This window comes from Haemorhous mexicanus, chromosome 2 (assembly GCF_027477595.1).
Source record: "Haemorhous mexicanus isolate bHaeMex1 chromosome 2, bHaeMex1.pri, whole genome shotgun sequence".
NCBI lineage: Eukaryota > Metazoa > Chordata > Aves > Passeriformes > Fringillidae > Haemorhous > Haemorhous mexicanus.
The window spans coordinates 3,055,073-3,076,704 of NC_082342.1; the positions used below are offsets into that span (position 1 = coordinate 3,055,073).

The 21,632-nt window shown below is 39.7% G+C and overlaps 2 protein-coding genes across 10 annotated transcripts in view; one reads left to right on the forward strand and one right to left on the reverse strand.

Moving 5' to 3' along the window:
• The first annotated feature begins 532 nt into the window (after positions 1-532).
• ARL13B (ADP ribosylation factor like GTPase 13B) overlaps positions 533-21,632 on the forward strand; it is a 33,009-nt gene continuing 11,909 nt past the window's right edge. For 2 of the 9 annotated variants that reach the window (XM_059871654.1, XM_059871659.1), the window contains exons 1-4: positions 754-2,292; positions 3,045-3,217; positions 4,687-4,753; positions 6,576-6,825. In XM_059871654.1, coding sequence (XP_059727637.1) covers positions 2,235-2,292; positions 3,045-3,217; positions 4,687-4,753; positions 6,576-6,825 — 548 coding nt within the window. In that variant the 5' untranslated portion in view covers positions 754-2,234. Of the gene's footprint in view, positions 691-753; positions 2,293-3,044; positions 3,218-4,682; positions 4,754-6,575; positions 6,826-21,632 lie in introns of those variants that run through there. The other 7 variants (XM_059871667.1, XM_059871674.1, XM_059871700.1 and 4 more) reach the window with 6 other exon arrangements.
• Positions 10,362-20,069, reverse strand: STX19 (syntaxin 19). Its single transcript, XM_059871702.1, has 2 exons — positions 19,794-20,069; positions 10,362-11,746 (listed from the first exon to the last, which is right to left on the reverse strand). The coding sequence occupies exon 2, from the start codon at positions 11,640-11,642 to the stop codon at positions 10,764-10,766; it is 879 nt and encodes a 292-aa protein (XP_059727685.1). The 5' UTR covers positions 11,643-11,746; positions 19,794-20,069; the 3' UTR covers positions 10,362-10,763.

A 21,632-nucleotide genomic window follows, 5' to 3' on the forward strand; every position in this document is an offset into this window, starting at 1 on the left:
GTGGGGAGGCTGGGCCGTGTCCGGGCAGCGCTGCCCTGCGGGAGCGTCACCAGGGCGCCGGGGACAGCGCCGCGGGGGCGCGGGCGGGTCGCGCCTGGCCCGCCCCGCGGAGACGGCGGCCGCACACGGCGGGCTCCGCGGACATCCCCGGCGGGAGCGGGGGGGCGCACGGCGGGCAGGGCCCCGCGCCGGCGAGAGCGGAGCTGGGCAGGACGGGGCGGGCATTGTCCATTGCCCCCCATGGCTGAGCCGCCCCGTCTCCAGCGTTTACTCCCGGACGGCGCCGGGGGGGGGGGGGGGGGGGGGGCGTGGTGGGGGGGCGGGGGGGCCGGGGCGCGGATCCTCGTCGCTGATTGGTCGATCCTCCGCCGGCACCGGGCGAATTGCCCCTTCCTATTGGTCGGCCGCGGTCCCACCCCTGGCGTCTGCGTGCGCGCCATTAAGTGTGTCCCCTGCCGGCCGCCGTCGGCCGTCTCCCGGGGTGACGGGCTCGGTGCGGCGTCCCCGCGGCCGCCGAGCTCCCGGCGCGGCCCCGCCCGAGGAGCGCCTCACCGGGAGCGGCCCAGCGCAGCCCGCAGCTGACGCCGGTCCCCGCCGGCCGCCGCCGCCGTGGCGGGGCCGGGCCGTGCGTGGCGGAGCGCTCCGGGTCGCGCGCAGCCGTTGAGCTGCGGGGCCTCGGCGGAGGCAGCGGTGAGCGGGGCGGGGAAGGGCCCGGGGGGCTCGGCAGCCTGAGGGCTGACTCTCTTCTTCTCAGAGAGCGGATTGTGTAGAAAGCGTTGGGCTTACAAGCCGAAAAAGTGCTTCCACAGTGGAAGAGAGGAGCAAGTGACACGTGCGGGATTTTTGAGTTGCTGCTCTCTTGGAAGCGGGAAAGGAAAGTTGGGAACGTGGCCGGAAAGTGCAGATGCTCTCTTAACTGCTGGACTTGTAGTTACAACTCTTTACAGAAAGTATGGTGGTCCTAAAGCTGTTCCGCACAAAGATTTGAGTGCTTCGGGCTTTCAGGATGTCACAGTTGTTGCACCTTATTTAGCTCTCAACTTCAATTCTGGCAGAGAGGATGGTGTTCACAAATTTTTGCTGAATTTTCAGCTACTTTGCTGCTCAGTCACTCGGTTTGCTGTTCAAAATATAACACTGTGAAGTGCCCTTATAACTGACATTCAGACAAGGAACATTACAGCAGGAAGTTAAATAATTAAATTATGTGAGGAGGGTCAGCTCTAAATGATTTGTTTAGCTGTGTTTCCAAGAACGTGAAAGCTTGATGTGGCTGAAATAAATTCTGTATTGTAAAAGCCTCTAGTGAAGGTGATGTACTAAATGTACTCTGCTGGATGGTGTGCAGGCTTCACTGCTAAGTTTGACAGGTTTCTGGGCCTGTTGGTTTTGTTTGACCTCAGCAAGCTGACAGATGTAATATCTGGAACAGGTTTGGGATGTTGTTAGTGCACCCTATAAAATACCTGACATATGTTCTGTACATATTTCAGAGATCCAGTCTCTCCAAATTGGCATAGCAGAATGGGATTTGCCTCCCTACTGCAACATTTTCAGCAGTGTTGAATGTCCTTTCCTCCTAGAATAATTTGTTTCCTAAAATTTTTATCTAATTTGGCAATTCCTGCCCACCCCCTTTTATGGTTTTGTATTTAAATAAGATTCAGCTAGGGCATAGCTGCTCTCTGCTTTTCACTCTTGAATAAATTCTCTTCATCTCATGAATTCCATCTGAATGCTCTGGGCCATATATAGGCTCAAGAGCAATTTTGTGACAGTTTGCAAAGATAGTCTTTATATAATGGGGTGGGAATTGCTCTGTGGAGGTGCTCAGGCTCTGAAAATGTTACATTTATGTCATTTGACACAATTACAATGGAACATTTTGTTCACTGAGCTGTTACATTTTTTCTTCCTAGAAATTTCTGTGGCTCTGTTCTCAAAGTGAGCTTTGTTCGGACTTGATTGTGGGTTGAGGCACTACAGCACACTGCATGTGGGCTTTTGTTTTTTTGGTTTTTTTTTTAAATGATTTTGTATTCTTTAGAGCTTGATTTTAATACTTGTAACAGTTGTAATCATCTTGCTCTTTTTAGGAACTTCTCTACTCTTCATACACTCAGCTCTCCCATGGAGAAGCTCCTCTCAAATTCTTGAGGATAATGGAACATAAATGTTTAAAGAGTAGCTGTTGTCTCTGCTTTGGATGAAACCTGACCTGGTTCTGACACTGAATGACAGCAGACCCATGCAAAGGCATCCTTGAAAATGAACTTCATAGGATCAGGAGGAGTTCAGTTCCTACCTCTATAAATTATCTAAGCCATCGCAGTTGATCAGGATTGCTATGATTTTTAATTATTCACTTTTTGCCATATTTAAAGTTACCTTAGTTTGAGGTTAGCTCTAATTTAAAATATGAAGCAAATTTTAAGATGCAGGCTTTGGGAGACCTGCTACAGTAATTGTCAAAAAGAGGAATATTGTTTCTTTCTGCTTGAAGAGTGGAATGATGGCAGTACTTGGTACTTCTGTTTAATTTAGTGACATTTACTAGTTATCTTTGCCAGTTCCTCAAAATACTCACTAGAGAGCTACAGCTTCCTTGCTCTGGGATCTTTTTGTGCAAAAGAAATTGACACTTAAATGCATACACTTAGTAGGTAGGGATGTTCTTTGTTTGCTTTTAATGCTTTATCCTGTTATATTCTTGTAAGTTTTACTCATGCTTGAAATTGGTCCTTATTCTCTGTCAGTCAGCAGGGCTGTGGCATGTGTTGGTGAGACAAGTGCTGAAATTTTGTAGCTGGATGTGTCTTGTTCCTCTAACTTACAAGTTTCCTTCTGTGCTGTGGCCTGGCATTATTATTTGGGATAAGCAGTGTGTGGTGGCTGCACAGATCTGTAAGAGGGGGTGGATGAAGTGTGTGAGGATGGAAAAGGGAAAGATAACAAGACTGAACATAACACACTGAACAGGAGGCTGCTGCCTTCCTTCTACAGAGTGCCTAACTAATTTTTTGTCCCTTTTTTTTTCTTTTTAGGAGTGACAAGAAAGACCTTGGCTCTGAAGTCTCTCTGCCAGTCTCCTTGGGTTGCTCTGGCCTGCCCACATCATTCCTGCAGCTTGGGTGGCTCTGGATGGCTGGTGAAGAGGGATGTTCAATCTAATGGCCAATTGCTGCAACTGGTTGAAACGGTGGAGGGAACCTGTCAGGTAAACATGGGAAAGTATTTTACATTTCTCACCTTCCCAAACTGTGTTTTATACATTGTTTCATATTCAGTGTATCATGTCCAGCCTCTCACCCACCAGCACCCCAAGTTCTTTCTCCCCAGAGAAAGAACTGGCTCTTCTCCATGTGCTGATACCCTGACCCAGCACTTGTACTTAGTCTTACTAAACCTCCTGATATTCCCATGGGCCATTTCTTGAGCTTCTGCAGTTCCCTCTGGGTGGCTTTCCATCCTTCAGGTGTGTCAGCCTCACCACTCATCTGCAAACTTGCTGAGGATGCCTTCAGCAACTTTTCTAGCTCATTAATGGAGATAGTCAGTAGCACTGGTCCCAGTACGGACCTCTGAGGGGCACTGCTGGTCACTGGTGTCCACTGGGGCCCCGAGCTGTCACCACAGCCCTCAGGCTGTGACTGTCCTTATCTACCTGCTACTCCATCCACTGAACACATCTCTCCAATTGGGACAGAAGTCATGATAAATTATATCTCTACTCCTTCCTTTGTCCACTGCTCTGGTCACTCCATCACAGAAAGTCTCTAAGCTGCTCAAAGTAAAGTTTGTTTGGTTTTTGCCTTACTCTTGCAGATTTTGAGATTCTAAAGTACAGTTTAATTTCTGGGTTCTTTTCTCAGAGGTTTCTTGCTCTTCTGAAAGAACTTGTATAAATTATACTTCATGTTTGATAGTATTACTTCATATTTGATAGTATAGTTTCAAGTCTGCAAATAACAATGTTTTTTTAGAATTCTTTCACTTAAGGGGGCATAGAATTTAGCAAATGGATTTGACCAGTGAGTCTTTGTAAACAGGAAGAAGAACTGAGTTATATACACATAAATAAGGTTTTCCTGTGGCTTTTAAAATCCTATCCTGGGAAAATAATAACCTGTATACCAGTTAGCTAATAAATTGTGCATTCCTAGCACCACTTGCACATTTACAGTCTAGAAACAAAGGCATGGTAAGTCCCACATATTTCCAGCACTGGTGTTGTCTACACAGGTGTTGTTCAGACACGCTGATGAAGACAGAAGTAATTTTCTAATCCAGGACAAACTTTGAGGCAGAGAGATGGTAAAAATACAGGGTAATGGAACTGCAATTACAGAAACTGTTAAAGGGACCGTGACCACACCAAATAAAATTTACAGTACTGTGAAATTAAATTGCAGCTGGCAAGTATCAAGTTGAAAGCAGAATCATTGTCTCATGTGAAACTTAGACCATGATAGGAGACTTAATTTCCTACCTTGTTCTGCTGTTCTGTCTAATCAGATCATTGGACATATTAAACACCAGACACACAATAGTAACAATGCCTTGGTATTTTGATACCTCTTCTTTCTGTTATTTGGTGGTAAATTTGCTGTGAATGTGTTTAAAAAAATAGAGTGAATAGAGGAAAAAAAATAAATATCTTTCTGTTTTTTCTCCTTATGGAGGAAGGTGACACTAATAATGGTGGGTCTTGATAATGCTGGGAAAACTGCTACAGTCCGAGGAATTCAAGGAGGTAAGTGATTAATTTATAATCCAAATGGAGCACTGAGAGTACCATTCCTAATTTTGAATCATTTAAATCTGAAAATATTGTTTCATGTCTTAATGTATCTCTCCCTCCCATCTTGTTGAAACAAAATGTTGGTGGTTGTACCATCCAAATACCATATATATCACATTTTAATAAAAACTCTACAATGGACAATAGAGTCATTGGACTTGAATATTTTCTCTTTTTTTTACTTGTGTGCGTGTGCTGAAGTTGCTTTCAGGTGACCATTCCAGTAATGTGCATACAGCAGTAAACTTTATATAAAAATCAGTGTTGTAAGTAAGTATATGTAAGGTCCAAAAAAAGGAAATTGGTATGTATAACATTAAGGATGGTTCTAGTGTTACATATTTTTTATCATTATTTATAATGAGAAAATGATGATAAATAAAAATGCCATTAAGAGACCACTCGATTTTTAAGGGTACTCTGCCCTGGTGCATGCAAGCAGGATATAATTTGAGATAAAACTTATGAAAACAAAAATTCTGTATTGTTTTCCTCCACTTGTGGGATTGTCTTTCTAAATAACTTTCATCTTGTGCAAGAACAGGAGTTTACTTAGTAGTGTTTTGGCAGACTTGGAGACTCCACCTCGAGTTTGTTTACTTGTGTTATGTAAGTTCACAGACTTGCTAAAGCACAAATAAAATCATGAGTATTCTCTCCTATTTCTCCATCTTTGCCCTGAAAACAGGAGTGTTTCATAATTTAGCCTTCCATTCTATTTGAATACCACCTTTACTATCTTTACCCTCTGAATGTAACTGTTATTTCTAAAATTCCTATTTTTCAGGGGAAACAAGTGAGATAAAGATGTGTATTTCTAAAGGGAAACTCAAGGAAAAGATAGTTCTGATTTCCCTGAGTGTTCCTCAGGGCTTAAATATTCTGAATGCCCATCTTGGCTGTCTTAAGGGTAGGAGCAGAAGGCTGGTGAGGACTCAGTTTCTGCAATGCTCCTCAGAGCTCAGTGCTTTTAGGCAGGCTTTCATTTTTTTTCCTCTCAATAAGCTGTATTTTCCATGTTTCTCCTGCCTTGTGCTCCCCAGCTGCAGAAAACAGAGATCCAATTATCTCAGCCCTGCAGGCACAGCTTAGTGGTGTGAGGTGAGGCCAGGCTTTCTTTGCCTTCAGGAAAGGGAGACAGGAAGCAAAAGTATTAAATAGAAATCTGTCATTTTTTAGCATATTGCAGGGCAAATTAGAAAAAAGCAGCAAATAAAAATAAGCAAACAAAGGCTAAAACCTGACCTTGAATAAAGGGAATCAAGTAATTTACATCTCAGAAGAACATGGTTTCAGTCATTTCACCTCAGCCCGTCAGTTTGAACTTCTGAAGCTGTTTTGGCAACCACGAAGGATAAAATATAAATTTGGCAGAACACAAGGGTTCCCAGGTCATAGTGCATTGACTGGTTTGTTTTTTTTCCTTCTCAAAGTTTAATTACTATCATGGAAATGAGTGGAAGTGAAAATGCAGTACAGAACCACCACTGCAATGGAACTGTGGTGTGAAATACTGAAATCTGCCTTTTGGGCCCTCTCTTTACTCCCCGCTTCCCACTCCCCCAGTGCTCCTGTCTAAATTAATGTAAAGTAACTAGCTGAGAGACTAGTTAATTTACAATTCCCCGAGGAGAGGGGAAATCTTCACGTAAGCAAAAATGTGCTCAGCAATATTTAACAAGGAGAATTTGCTCCGTGTTTTTAAAATGTGAATTTTGCTACACAAATCCCACTATAAAATCCTCTTTAAACTGAAGGCTTTCTTCTTTGACAGAGTCTCCTGAAGATGTGGCTCCAACAGTTGGGTTTTCCAAAATTAATCTTAAACAGGGACGCTTTGAAGTCACCATCTTTGATTTAGGAGGTGGAAAACGAATCCGGAATATCTGGAGGAATTATTATGCTGAGTCCTACGGTGTCATATTTGTGGTGGATTCCAGTGACATTGAAAGAATGGAAGAAACAAAACAAGCCATGATAGAAGTGTTAAAAAGCCCTAAGATATCAGGAAAACCTGTGTTAGTGTAAGTAGCATAACAAATGTTCTCCTAATAATGTGAAATTGGGTGAATTTAGACCTAAGGATCTATATTTATGACTAATACTGCTGTAACTTTAGCACTAACCAATACTGCAATTAGCTTAATGGGTTTATGTTTTATTTTATCCTTCTCAGGGATATTTATTTCTCTCCTTTTTTATTAGCTATGGAAAAATAACAAGGTGGGATTAATGCTTTAAAATTCTAATGTTACTTGAAATGCTAGGTTAAAAGCTTTACAAATTTGGTGTGGCAACATGATGCAAAAATATTGTTGCTACTTATGCCTACATCAATTCATTAAATGGTAAATGCTTGATTATACTCAGTAATAGGGTGATGTCTCAGCAATAAATGTCTTGTTCACTTAACACATGGTGCTGCTGATATATGATCAATAAAGTCTCATTAAAGGAGGCTTGCTTTAATTGTATTGGGCACCTGATTTTTCTGATTTTTCTCTGTTTAATAAGGTTTGTAGAAGTATTGGAAAGAACATATTTTTTTAAATTCCACACCAAAAATATTTGCTAACAAATATGCTTCTGAAGTTAAAAAATAAACTCTGAAAGTTTAAAATGTTTTTTTAAGTCAATATCTTTATGTCTGGTGAGCATAAGACCTCCATAAAGCATAAATTGCACAACATCCCTGTGCTATCATAAAGAATCTGTACAGGTAAGAGGAGAGACCTCTTATTTTTAAGAAATTGTGATGCTCTGCTGATTTGAAGCTGAGCCTGGATAATTGTGTTGATGAAGTGTAGGGTAGTTCAGCAAAGTAATGGTGTCTATGTTGAAAATAGATTAGATTTTACCTTTCACTGCTCTCCATGTTACTGGCACAGGCAAGGCAATAAAGCCAGCTTAGTTTAACTCAAATGAAAATGCAGCTGTGACTGTGGAAAGCTGTGCTGTGGTTTTTAATTAAATACAACTGAGGGGTTTGAGGTTGTATTTTGGTTTTGTTGCTTGTTTTTTTTTGGGGGGTAGAAATCTCTATAATCCTATAATGGTGTTATATTTGTGTGGCTGACTGGACCTGCAGAGAACTCATTCACTCCCCTGGATCTTGATACTGCTTTTTGTATCAGTAGCTAATCAGAAGGCAGAATGTATTTATTAATTGCTCTAATGGTGACTAAACCAAGTTTGTTGATGATATTACCTTTTATTAGATTCAAATTCAAGCCTTTGATCAGAATTTGCTTTTGCAGTATCCCAATTCTGTGGAGGGATCCAGTAGTTCTTTGGTTTATGCTCCCGTGTGAGCCTGCCTCTTGAGTTAAGAACTCTCTCCTGTGTTGTCAGATTTCCAAATTTATGCTGAAAGTTAGCCTTTTTTAATATTGTATTAATTTTAATGTTCAGATTGCATTTGTGGGTCTTTTGGTTTTGTTTTTTTTTTTAATAATGAGATACTTGCTACCCATGTAGCAGTAAGTTCCCTAGTACCTTGCTACATTTTTTAATTAGTGTATTTTAATATATGCAGAATAGGCTGAATTGCACAATGTGGACATAAAATTGGTGCTAAATACTCTACCTTACAGAAATATGGGAATATGAGAAATCTGATGTTCAGTGTGATACTTTGTACAAATTTAATTGCTGCTCTCCCATGTTGTTATTTATTGCTGCCCATGAGGTGTCATAGAATCATTTTAAGACAATTTTCTTCAAATGTGATAGTATTGTCTTTTCTGTCTCTTGGTATAGATCACTTAGAGACGTTAAACTTGTCATTTGGGGTTTTTTATTGTTCAGTGTTATCACTTTATTTATGTTTATGGGTAAATTCTTCTGGCAGCATCTTCAAGACTTAGATACAAGTTTAACTTTTCTTCACTTAGGATTATTTTTGTCCTTTATTTTACCAGAAGGGAGCACACAGACATCATATTAGCAGGCAAATGCTGGTTTTGTTTGGGATTAGTTGCGTTTGTTTGGAGTGTTTGTTTTGGTTGTGGGTTTTTTTAATTTAAGTTGACATGGAGCATGTGCAAGAGGAAATCCAAGTCCATGTGCTGTGACTGATATTTTATACCAAGAAGATTTTTGGGCAGGTATTTTGTCAGGAGAAAGCTACTTTCTACCTGTTATTTTGGTGATAAGGGATTATAGCTATTAATGTTTCACTTTTCTTCATAGAACACTTGCAGCTGGGCTTTAATTTGTTTGGTTTTCTGCATATTTATGTAACTACTGAAACCACTGGAAAGTTACTTTAGTGATTACTGCAAATTTCTGCTGCTAATAATTCTGAATGCTCAGTATCAAATTCAGTGTAAACTGTAGCTCATACTATTATTTCATACTATTTATTTTCAGTTAATAGTACCCCTTTATCAAGGAAAAGTTTTCCACAAGTCTTTCTCACTTTCCAGGTCTCCTTCAGTGTGTTTTATGCTTTGCCTGTTTCTTACCAATTTACATCTGGAAATTACTTAATCAGGCAGCTCTTTTTCTACGTATTAAAACTTGATTTTTGAAAACTTGAGTTTTATTCCACTATTGGAAGTATAGCCCTTGTTTATTGGCTTATTTCTACTCTGCCCTTGGAACATAAAGGTATTTTTAATATATGCAGTTAAGGGGAGAGGATTTAATGAAATCTTTTCAGTGATGTCATCATCTACATTTATTTTTTTTTTGCTACTGTGTAAATAGTATTTTTTACTTTAAGGTTCAGAGCTTTGATTGTATTTCGATAGCAGTTAATTTCCGTTGCAGTTTTAATCTGGGATGGAAGGAATCCAACTATTTCTGAATACCACAATGTGAAAATGACTTTGTAGATTATTTTTTTTTCCCCACTACGTGCAACTAAAGACATCCAGTTCACTTGCTGAATTGCAGTGCAGTTTTTCTGCCTTCTCTGGCTATCCAAATAAAATGTCTTTGCCCAGCACAAAGCAGTTCAGGAATACATTTCTGGTTTGCTGTTCGGCTTTAGTGTGGATTTTTGTTGAAAATTTCTTTTTGGAAAGAACTTTTTTGTCTCAGTTACATTGCTATTGTCTGTCCAATTGCATGGAGAGCTATTGGTTGCAGGAGGTTCCTTCCAACCTAAATAATTTTCAGCTTCTAGATTATGGGGGAGGAGTAGGGGGTGTAAGGATGGAGTGCTATTTTTTCATTAATTTTTGTGCAAGCAAAAGTGAGACTGCAAATGTGATTGTGTATTTAGGTAGGACAGGCAGCATTAATAATGTGCCTTGTGAGTATGTAATTAAGGATCATATTCCCCTGTCCTGGTAGGTCTCTGCCTGTAGAGCTGAATAATATAAGTATCTCAGTGTCAATTTATGAAAAGTTTATGAACTTTTCCTATAGATGTAGTATTGAAACATTACTCTAAGTTTTCTGACCTCTTGTTGGGTTTAGGCATCCCATTCTGGATTGTTACTAATGGTGTCTGCTTTATGTGTGGAGATTTGTTTAGTAGAATTTTAGATTCCTGGGGAAAAAAACTGTTTAGAATTTGAGCAAGTAAATATAAATGCTAAAAAAACACAAGGCAATTAAAAATACTTATTATTATTTTGTGAAAAGTAAGTAAAACTTTTTCATGAATCCTGTCTTTGAGATTAACAATATTTTCAATGCCTCCCAACAGCACAGGGAGTTTGTTGCCACACTGTTTTAGTTTGAACAACCAAACTAAACTTTAGAACTTCTAATATAAGAACCAAAAAAAATGTCACTTTCATCCTTTGATCCTTTCCTGTAGTTCACGTATTTCTGTGAAAACCATAAAATTCTTTACTCTTTCTTGAAAGATGGATGCAGTTTTTCCTGAGAGCTCTGCTGAAGGGAAAATGGGAAGAAAAGTGAAGCAGTTGAGGGATCCCAAGAGGGCTTTCCAAGATCAGTTTGGTGTGGAGGAACCACTGATATTTCAAACAGTTCATTTCTGCTGTCATCTGCAGCATGGACAACACCAGCAGCAAATTGCTTTGCAAGGGTTTCTTCTTTTATACCTGACTGCAAGCCCAAACTTTTCTTTAGATGCTTGAGTATATTCTTGAGCGTTATTCATGTAGATTTCTATGTTGTTGATCATCTGCCCTTGCTCCTCCACCAGAAGGGAGATCTGGATAAAGAGTTCTTTCACATCTTTGATCTGGTTCTCCAGATTGACCAGTTCTTTGTGTCTCTGCTCAATCTCTGACAGCTGAGCTTTAGTAATCTTGACTTCAGTGAGCAGATTTTCATTGAAAATCTCCCATTTTCCTTGCTGGAGCATGTCATTGACCTCCTCCTCAGACACCTCTTTCCCAGCCACCTCAAGCTGGCGGAGGATGAAGGTCCTGCACTTGTCCTGCTTGGCGGTGATGGCCTCGTTGTAGGAGAGCATGGCCTGCAGGTAGCGGTGGGACAGGAAGGCGTGCTGGGCCGCCAGGATCCTCACCGTGGCTCGGGCCGGCCCGTGCTCGTTCTCAGCTTTCCTCACTGCTTTTGACAGCTCATCCAAACCTCTGCGGACGTGTTCTGCTTGCAGTTTGATTTCCCTCGCTATGTTAGATTCCTTCTTGAGAACGCTGAATCTTCTCATTGAAGACACGAGGCTTTTTTGTTGTTGGCTGAATTTATTGACTTCTTCCACCAGGTTATTAATTTCGTTCTGAAGCTTCTGGATTTCGTGCAAGTGCCTTTCAGTTATGGGCTCTTTTTCATAAATAATGGCCTGCTGTTCAAACTCTTCCTGCTCCTCTTCTTGTACAGTTGCCCCATTGTTTTCCCCACCCATCTGTAGTTCCTTAGCCCTCAGTCTGAGCTCTTGCAGACGGTCTCTCATGGCTTTTGTGGTCAGGATTCTTTCCTGGGTTTTTTTTTTTCCTCCCCTCTTGCAACACAGGAAGTTAATTCCAGTATCTTTTTTGTTTGGTTTGTTTCATTGCACTGTAATCAAAATGTAACAACAACCAATGTTAGTGGTTCTATGTATATATGAAAAGTAGTTCTGGAGCTTTTCCAGAACATTTACATTTTCCCTCTGCACCAAAGTAAAAGTAGCAATGACTTGGAATGGGAGGGTATTCTGAACAAGTTGTGATTTGCAGCCCAAGGCCATTTTTGTGGTATTTGTGATTTAGACTAGGGAAATGTGAAGAGGACTTTTATTTTGGGGAAGAAGAGAGAAGTAACTCCAGTTATTTTATCATTACTCTTTACTTGATGAAAACTAATCAAGCTGTAAATCTTTTTGGAAATAGGAGTGAGTGTGGCTGTGCCATTTTTGGATTCTCAGTAGGAAATATTTCAGTTTTTGAGATGATGAGACAGACTTTGTAATGAATCAGCATTCTGGCGTGAATTAAGATTATAAATTTGGCCACTCTCAAAAACCTTTCACCATTTTCCTTGCCTGGGGAGTTAGACAGTAACTGAAGCAGCTACAACAAAACAGAACAGAACTCTTTAAGAACTCTAATAATTTAGCATGAAAATAAGTTAATGTTTTATGTTTGAGTTTTTATGGAGTTGAATCCATATCACTAATGCAGCATAAAGATTTTCTAAGCCTTTTTGAATTACTGTTATCTACTCTTACACTGTCATTTACATTCTCTATAAAATTGATGCAAACGTGCATTGTGAACCACAGTGGGCTACAATTCAGTGCTGTTTCTTATTTAACAGAAAGCAGATATAGTTTCATTTTATTCCCTAGCTGTTGTGCAAGCTTTACTGGAGAGATAATTAAAAGCAAGATATTTTTTAAAACACGCCCAATGGAAACTAAGTTCAGCTATTTTTAATCATAGGGAAGAAGGTATTTTTCTCAAACTCTACATAAATTATTTCCTTGGACTGTGATCAAGAATGGAAGATTTCAGTAAGAAGTAATATGTTCAGGGCTACAAGATTATGGGATTTTTTACTTAGGGTCTTCTGGTTCAATCAGATGTGTGGCTTTCAAAGGGCTGTTCAAGCATAAAGGTTAACCAGCACAGTGGTATCTTCTGGCTCTTTCAGAGCTTTTAGGGCTGTTTTCTGAAATAGAAGCATTAAATAGGTGCAACTCTTATTAAACCCTGATTCTACAGATTTTTTTTTTCTTAGGAAGCAAATGTAGGATTTCTTAATAGTATCCAAAAGATGCATTTCTAGAAACTGCAAAGGGTCTATCCAGTAACCTGTCAATATGCAAATGATTTTCTTCTCTTTGAACAATTCCAAATGATACTGTTGAGATATCTCTGCTCTCCTATGCATATTTAAAGTCTCTAAATAGATTTTTGTATAAGTCATGGAGTTGAGCAGTGTGGACACATCTTCACAGACTTAAATCTAGCTTTCTGCAGGAGGATTAGCTGAAAAACAAAATTTGAAATGCTTCAGAGGTCAGTCATGAGAAAGAATGTTGATATTCAACCCTAGTGCAGATTTTCCTTACTGTTTTTTTTTTCCTCTTAATGCCTTAATATTTGAATTTAATGTTTGTTGATTCACATGAAGAGAAGACTTGTGATCAGACAAGTCTGCAAGTTATTTATTGGAGAGTGTTACCCTGGGGTGAGGAAAATGCAAAATGTGTTCATTTCATGACAGTAATGCTTCTCCACTACTGAACTTTTCAGTGGATGTCCCCATGGCAGAAGTCAGGCAGTTTCTCCCAGATAACATTCTTCAGGAATGTTCCAGAGCTGCTTGGCACCACCAACAGGGAAAGTTCAGCCTGGGGCATGTGAAAGGACCCAGGGCTGCTAAACAGGGCTTCAGAGAAGTGACCTGAAAATCTGTTCTAGTCCAGCCTCACACATCTGCTGACCCATGCTAATTTAGCAGGGCTGTGCAAACCTGGGATTACAAGGAAGTTCTAAGGGCACCATTAATGCTTATGCTGTGAGGTGACAAGAATTTCTTGTGTCCAAGAGAACTGGTGCATTGCTCTCAAAATAGCCTGTGTTCCTTGGGCTGGAGGGAGGAACCTCACAGAACTGCAAAACAAATCTGCATATATTGTTGCAGAAAATACTGGAGGGTTTTTTTTCTTGTTTAAAGATCAGTCTCACAAAAGACTGGAATGCAAGCAATTGAATCTTAGTTTCTTATCTTCTCTACTGTTGGGCTTGCCTTCAAAGCCTGCTACTGAACAGGCTTGCCAATAATTGTGCTTGATTATACTGGCAATTGGAACACACGCTGGTTTCAAAGAAATGAGGATGTCTTCATGACAGAGATAACCTTGGAAATTGTTGGCTTGGCTTCTTGAGTGTTCCACAACAAGCTCTGTTCATTTACTGAGTCCTTGTTTTGTCCTGTGTGTTAGTATATAGGGGCACATCCTGTTTTTCTTTTGATTGAGATGAAAGCACTTCACTTTCCTTGAAGTTTTTGTCAGTAAAGGGAGAAAATGCCCATTCTATGGAGTATGTGGACTGAAAGCACTCTGGTGACTTAGTGTGGCCCCTACATTCACTGCCCATTGCAGTTATCATCATGCAAACCCCTTGGTAATTAAGTTTGTTCTTTTTGAAGCATCTTTATCTATAGCCATCTATAGTTATATATAGTTGGCAGGTTCAGAAATGCAATTTTCACATCCTTGTCAAATATATTTTAAGGGTATTGCAAGAGTCTTTGCCTTCTGATAACCTGACTGTGTTGCTTCTCAGGAACAGGGTTATGTGAATCTCCCCATTTAAACAGATGCCATGTGTGACTGGGGAAATCTTGATGAAGACAATTACCTCAGCACACTGACTAGGGGAATAACAGATCCTGGTAGCTGGACCACCATTAGAATCTGTCATCACGATAAAATATGTCTAGAACTCAAAGATAATGAGTTTGACAGAAATGAAATTTTTTATATTATCTTCTGCATTTGAAAAAAAAAAAGGTAAGTTGAAAGGTCCACTTGCTTAATTGCAAAGCAACCACATAGAATGTTCTTCCACCTGTCTGATAAATTTATCAGTAGACCCAGGAAACATGGAGCCAACATCCAAAAATAAGATTTGGGCTACGTTAAGTTAAAAGACATAATTAGATACGTGAAGTAGGAAAGTTAATTGTATGGAATTCTCGTTTCTGGTTGTACTCGGGTTTAATGTCTTCTAATTTGGCTTTGCTGAATTGTTTTATTTCTTCCCCGGTCCCCAAATTAGCAAAGCCTCCTGTTCATTTTAATTTCTGCTTTTGTTCACTATTTCTTAGTCATTCAGCACTTTGATTAAAATGCCTGTTGGCAAAGGCTCTGTTTCTATTTGATCTTTGATACAATTTGCCACCTCACCTTGGATTTAGTATCTTCTAGAGAAGACGACTTGCAGGCAATCAAGGAACAGAATCCTCTCTTTAAGAGCTCTTTGGTATCTATGATCTGTGTTCTGGCTCATGCTGCCTTCTTTGCCTCTGCTGAAACTGTTGGATTTTTGTTTCTTAGTGTGTTTTTTTGGTTTTGGGAGGGTTTTTTTGTTTGGGTTTTTTTAAATGATTGCACCAAAAATAAGAGTAGGCTTGTTTTCCTGACCCCTAACTATGAGTCAGTTAAGGACACTGGGTAGACTTTCAGGCAATCAGTCCCAAGGGAACTTCATGTTACATGTAATCCTAAACATTTTTTTAAATTATTATTCTTACTCATTTCCAAGCTGCAGTGGAATTTCGTTACAACTCTGTCATGTGGTGCCAAGAAACCCATCTAACTTTTTTCTGAGCACAATGGCAATGAGTCAATCTTGGAGTCATACTCTGGAGCTTGATTACTGCATAAATGTGTTAAGCTAGCAACAAAAAATTAGTGAGACACAAATACTATTTAAATGGATATAGTTTAAAATCCTTACATTAGTCTTTGGGGAAAGCTGGTGTTTTGAGTTGAAATTCAGTTTGTGCTCTCTCATGTTCTCACAAGGAAAGAAGGCACTTGGTTTGGTGTTTTGAAATCTTGCCCTGTTACTCAAAGATGAATCTGAGGTCACTAAACTAGGACATCTTGTTGTAAGTTAGATTTAGTTTCTCCTTGTTTGTAAAGTTTCCTTTAACTTAAATACCTTGTAAACAAACATACTTATTAAACCAAGGATTATAAGACACAAGGTGGTTGGATGAAAACATCCTCTTAAGCATCTCTGTTCTAAGATAAGACCTTGGAAAAACATACTTAAATATAGTTGTACATTCAAGTTTCTGTTTGTGGAAAGTGTGGGAGTGGTTCAACAAGAAAATACCAAAGGCAGAGAGCTTCCTCTGCCTAAAAATATGCCACAGATGAGATGATAGTGCAAAATCAGTAACAGTTTCAGCAAAGGGGATGATCACAACTTCTCTCTGGGCAACCTGTGCCAGAGCCTCCCCACCCTCACATAAAGAATTTTGTCCCAACATGAGATGTAAATCTTTCCTCTTGCATTTAAAACACTTCAGCCTTGTCCTATCACTGTGTAAAAACTGCCACAAGACTTCCCCAGGGAAACCAAAATTACCAGAATGTACAAGAATAGAAATGCTGCATTTGAAGCAAGATAGCTTGGGAATTCTCTAATTAATGTGAAATGGATTGTGGGAGGTGGAGAAATGTGGATATTGAGTAAAACCAAGAAATTCAAATACAGTAAAGCAGACCTGAGTATTCAAAAAATTCATAAGGTGGGGAAGAATTAGGCCAAAGTTGCTGGAAAAGTGGAGCCAAATCATGCTGCTCTGGAGTGAGTTTTTCAAGAGACATGGAGAGAGGGAGAAGAGACTCAAGATGTTCTTGAGCCTTTAACCACTAATCTGTAACACAGTCAGTGTTGTAGGAGATATATCTGTGTTGCATTGGTGTTTTGCTATTTTTGAAGTATTTGGTTCAAAGATACAAAGAGTGAATCGGCTGCAAATCTGAGCTTGTTCCTTGGAGTTCTGACATCTTTGTTATGATTGTGTGGCTGCAGATGTAGACTGGAGGAAAAGCATCTCCCAGCATTTCCATGTCTGCAGACATTCCTGCTGATACTTTGGGTTATAGAAGGTGAGGAGTTCATGCTTTTGCACTGACATAGATCCCAGTGAGGGTGATGGATACTGCACCTCACTGACAAAGCAATGATCTCACTCTGCAAGTCACTTAGTCTGCAGCTAATTCTCTGTAATTGGTAAGAACTTCATGTTTTGATGGTGATTTTTTTTCACCTGTTTAACCAGAGATTTGCTGTCAGTAGTGTTCTTTAGGAATCCTCACAAACCTAGAGGTCACAGAACCCTAAAAAGAAAGTCATGATCTTCTTTGCCCAAAGATCACTTCATTAAGGTCCAAATATTGATATATTTTAAAGCAGTACTTGAAAATAAAATAGGAGCAAGAGAAAGGGCTGCAGCAGGATAAAGTACAGGTGGAATTGTTTCCATTTAATAGGATATGTAGTTTGAATTCTTACTTAACAGCTTTGTATTGCTCTAGCTGGTGTGAGAGATTTGTCATCCTGACAGTAGAAGTGCAGACTCAGAATTTGTACTGTGCACCCTCCTATCTGCTTTACATTCCCATTTCATCTCTGTCAGACCACAAAGCTGCCTATCACAGCCTTGGAACTCACCTGTAATAAATGTTAAGGCAGTTTTTTTTTAAAAAAACATACAGGCAGTTTGACTATACTGAATCTGCCTATGGTTTGATATATCAAGGTGAAATAGAGTATAAGAAACCAATTCACTTTTTTTTTTTTTTTTAATCTTGTCCAAAAATATATTGTTATATCACTTACTGTCATTTGTTTTGGAATTACACATCTGGAAGCTCAACATAACTTGCTTTAGGGGAGCTCAGACATCATTGGCTGCAGCCTGTTTGACTAAGAGGTGGGACTGAACTGATAGCAGAGCAGTGTGTCACGAAACGTTTTCAGTAAATAGGAATATGATTCAGACCTGTGGTGAGAATGAGGCCACTTAAGAAAATGAAACAAAATATAACTGCTGTTCTTATGACAAGTTCAAAAGCTAATGTGAGACTAAAGTTGCCTAGAGATATTGTTAACAGGAGGAGTTTAGAATCTTAGTTTTAACTGTTCTCTTATTTAAAAGTGACCTGGAGGAACTGTCTAGGGAAAGTGTTGACTTATTGAAATGTCTCCTATAATTCCCTCTAGTTGCATGAAAGCAGGCCAATAATCTTGTAGCACTTTATTCACCTTTTTCTAATTATAGTTAACCATAACAGTCAAAGTATTGTTTTGCATAAGAACTGAAGGCATGAATTGAAATTAAGTCCCTTAATTTGAGAAGGAGCCACATGTTAACCATCAGAATTTACTGACAGGTTTGTCATTAAATGACAGGGGCAACCCAGAAGGGGCAGGGGCTTAAAATGCTAAAGAAGAATGTGCTTGAAGATCTGTTAACACTTCCATGTGGAAGGCAGTCTGCAAAAAATTATCTGATAGAGCAGGCTCAGAACTTCATCAAGAGTGCCTTCCATGGGCCACTTAAATTCTTGGTCTGTTGTTCTCTTTGTCTGTTAAAAGTATGAAGTATTATATTTTCCATGACTTCCTCAAAAACCTTGTGAACTGCCAATAATTGAAGAAGAAGGAACAAGCAAAACAAGCAGACAAGTCATTTATTTTTGCCTGTGTGTAGGTCAGGAGTTTGACTTTTGTGGATGTTAAAATAAGCAAAGCATAAAGAGACAAAGTTTTTCCGGCTGCATCTGCTGAGGCCTCACTTCTTTGGAATAAAACATCCTTGTGATGGCTGTCCACAGGATTGCTCAAGATAAAGGTTAATGGATGAGAGATAAAAATTCCAAATGGAAAAAGGGTAGAGCAGCTTTTTTAAAACAGAAGATTCACTGTAGAGTGAAGAATATGGCATTGTTCTTTCCCCTTGTTTAGACTGCAGTCAATTTCAAAGGTTCTGGCTTTGTTTTCCCAGCTAATTCCATCCCTTAAAGCTAGGACTTCTTGAAGTAGCCTTAAAGACTAAGCTTGGTCGTAGGTAAACCATTCCCATAAAGATTCATTTTCCTATAGCTGCTCTCAGTCATGGAGATTGTTCTGATGCTGTTAATATTTTGACCTTAGGGATGCTTTGCTCTTCATTAATTTTGATGGACACTATGCAGATCTGACACAAAATTTTAGGGTTGTGATCACTGATTCTAAATAAATATAACCCCAAAAGTAGCATCTGAGACATTTTTACAGATTTTGTATTGCAAAGTAAACTTTTAATACTGGTTTGGTTTCTGTTGGGGTTTTTTCCCCCTCTTTGCTCAGTAATTGTGATTTTAAAGACAGGTCAAGGAACTTCCATAGCATTCAGACTTTGTTTTTCTCTGGCAGAAGTGGCTTCTAAGAGAAATATTGTCCCTGAGCTGTAGATGTCAGTTGTGCCAACGCACACATAACACTCCCTTTCCACATTGTTTCCCCTGACTCTTAAAGTTGAAAAGCTCTCCAGTTGCTTAGAAAAATCCTACTTGATCTAAAAGCAGTAGGTGCCAACTTTCTCTTTATTTCTTGCATGAGGTACGTTTGTTACACTAAGACAATTCATATATACTTCATGTGAAACTGAAATAAGCCAAGCATGATTTTATAGATGAAAGCTTCTTACTCAGCAAACTTAATATGATAAACTAACAGCCACTCTGCTGTGCTTTCAAGTATGTTTTGATATATACCTCCTACAGGTTTTTAAACATGGAAAATTGCTATAGATGAAGCTCAGCTGATTTGGAAAATTAAAATCAAGGTCTGTCTTTTAAGATAACTGATGTATTCCCAAAAGAAGGGTTTTTTTGCACAAAACTTGCCTCAAACCCTGGTGTTCCTGTGCAAGAGCAGCAGAGCTGTGAGTCCATATTCACCCACAGAAATACCTAACTCTTTGCAAGACAGACATCTATTATTTTTATGTCTCGACACTTAGGCACATTTCCATTCTAAATCCCACTACAAAGCCTTTTTCTGATATTTGCAAATTTAGAAACATTAAGTAAGAGAAGATTATTTACCTCTGAATCCTGTGCTGGTGGCTTTTACCCTTTACACAGGAACTCCTGAGGTTAAGCTTCAGTATAATCCCAAAAAACATTTTTCCAGAATATTCCCTAGGCAACTTGTCTTGAGTAACATTCCATGTAGTATTTCCTTCATTCCTCCTGCTTCTAATTCTTCCATCGTCATCCAAGTGTGATCATCCTTAGGAGTGGTAGGTAGAGTGAGAGAGAAACTGCCTTCTGCAACTCCTGCAGGAGACAGGCAAATTGATTACTTTGTGCCTGGGGAATCTGGTTGTGCCTGTTTGAAAGCCAGCCCTGCTGGGAGGCGGATCCCTCGGAGTGCCCAGGAGCAGGAAGTGCCTTGGAGCAGCTCCCTTTGGAAGCTGCAAGTGGAGCTCTGCCTACCTTGGAAGCACAAGTGTAACTGCAGGCTTTGCTTTCTTCTGCACCAAAGGATGGAGGGAAAAGGAATTATTGAGGGTGGGTGCATCTGTTCATGGGGATAAAAAAAGCCCCTGCAGATAATGCATTTTACTACAGTATCTTGAAAATACTTGAAGTCCGTTTAGAAGTCTGGAGTGGGCAGGGGTGTCCAGCAGTAGATGGACCTCAGCAAAACCACTTCAGTTCCTGGGGAGGATAGGCAGAGACAGCTGCTTTTCCAGGTACCTCAGCCATGTTTTTGTCAGTCTTGCTGCAGAGAAAGTGGAAGCTAATTGACCAGAAAGACAAATATGACACCTTCCAAGGTGTTAGAGGTTAAAAATCAGCAGCTGCTGCGAGCTGTGGGATGTTAGTGTCAAACTGCCACTGAGCTATGCAGCTCACCAGCATTTCATTCTGCTTCAGCTGTGCTTTGTAAGCTGTGCAGAGCAAAATAGTGCAAATAGTGCAGTTATTTAATCTTCAGGTGAGAGAGGAACAGGCTGTGGCAACAAACACTGCTCAGAAATATTTCCTTCAATTAGCTCTAGATGAATTGACAGCACTGCTGAGGAATGCTTTTTGAGACTAAGAGGCAGCACAGTAGGATTTTCAGACTGTAACAAAATAGGTTATATGGGGGAGAAATAAAGAGGAGGTAATTTTTTCCAGTTTTTTAGTTACTTTTTTGCATTGCATCTCAGTTTCTCCCTGGTTTAGCTTTGGTTTCATAGCTAAATACTGAGAGGACTAGTCTTGTTCTAGCTGTTTGGTGAAAAGAAGCAGTGCCAGAGTATTATAAACATATTGAAAATATATCACAGGTGCTGTATATGCATTGAACAGTAGTTAGGGAATCCCTGCTAAATCATACAAAGCACTGTAGAAGTCCTCTCTTTAAGAAGTGGGAATTCATTATCAAGGAAGGGCAGGGAAGAGCTTTAGGCTCTTACCAGCTCTGCAGGCCAAGCCAGCAAAGTTCTGATTATCAGCAGGACATAGGGATTTTTATCCCCAGGATAATGATAAATAAGTGAATGGTTTGAATGGTGTGGACCACAAATAGTTAAGAATGGTGAAGATTGAGAGAGACTGGACATTTGAGAAGCTGCTTTTCTATGGTCTCCTTCATAAACAAATTCTTCTTGAAAAGGAAGATGAAAGATTAGATAATGAATCATAGCTCATGAGGGTAATGGTGACAAGGAATGTGGGGTTTTGGGCTGTAGATGCAACACAGCTTTTTTTCTAATGTTTTTGATGCTGAAAAATCTCTTGGGAGAAAGATAATTAGGAATTGAAGCTCTCATACTGGGATTCTGGGGAATAGGGACAAGTAAGGTCTTTGATCAACTTAAAGTGCTGACAAGGTCTGGTAACTATGGAGTGAATTCTTACCACTGTTCCTTCCCAGCAATGAATTAACAT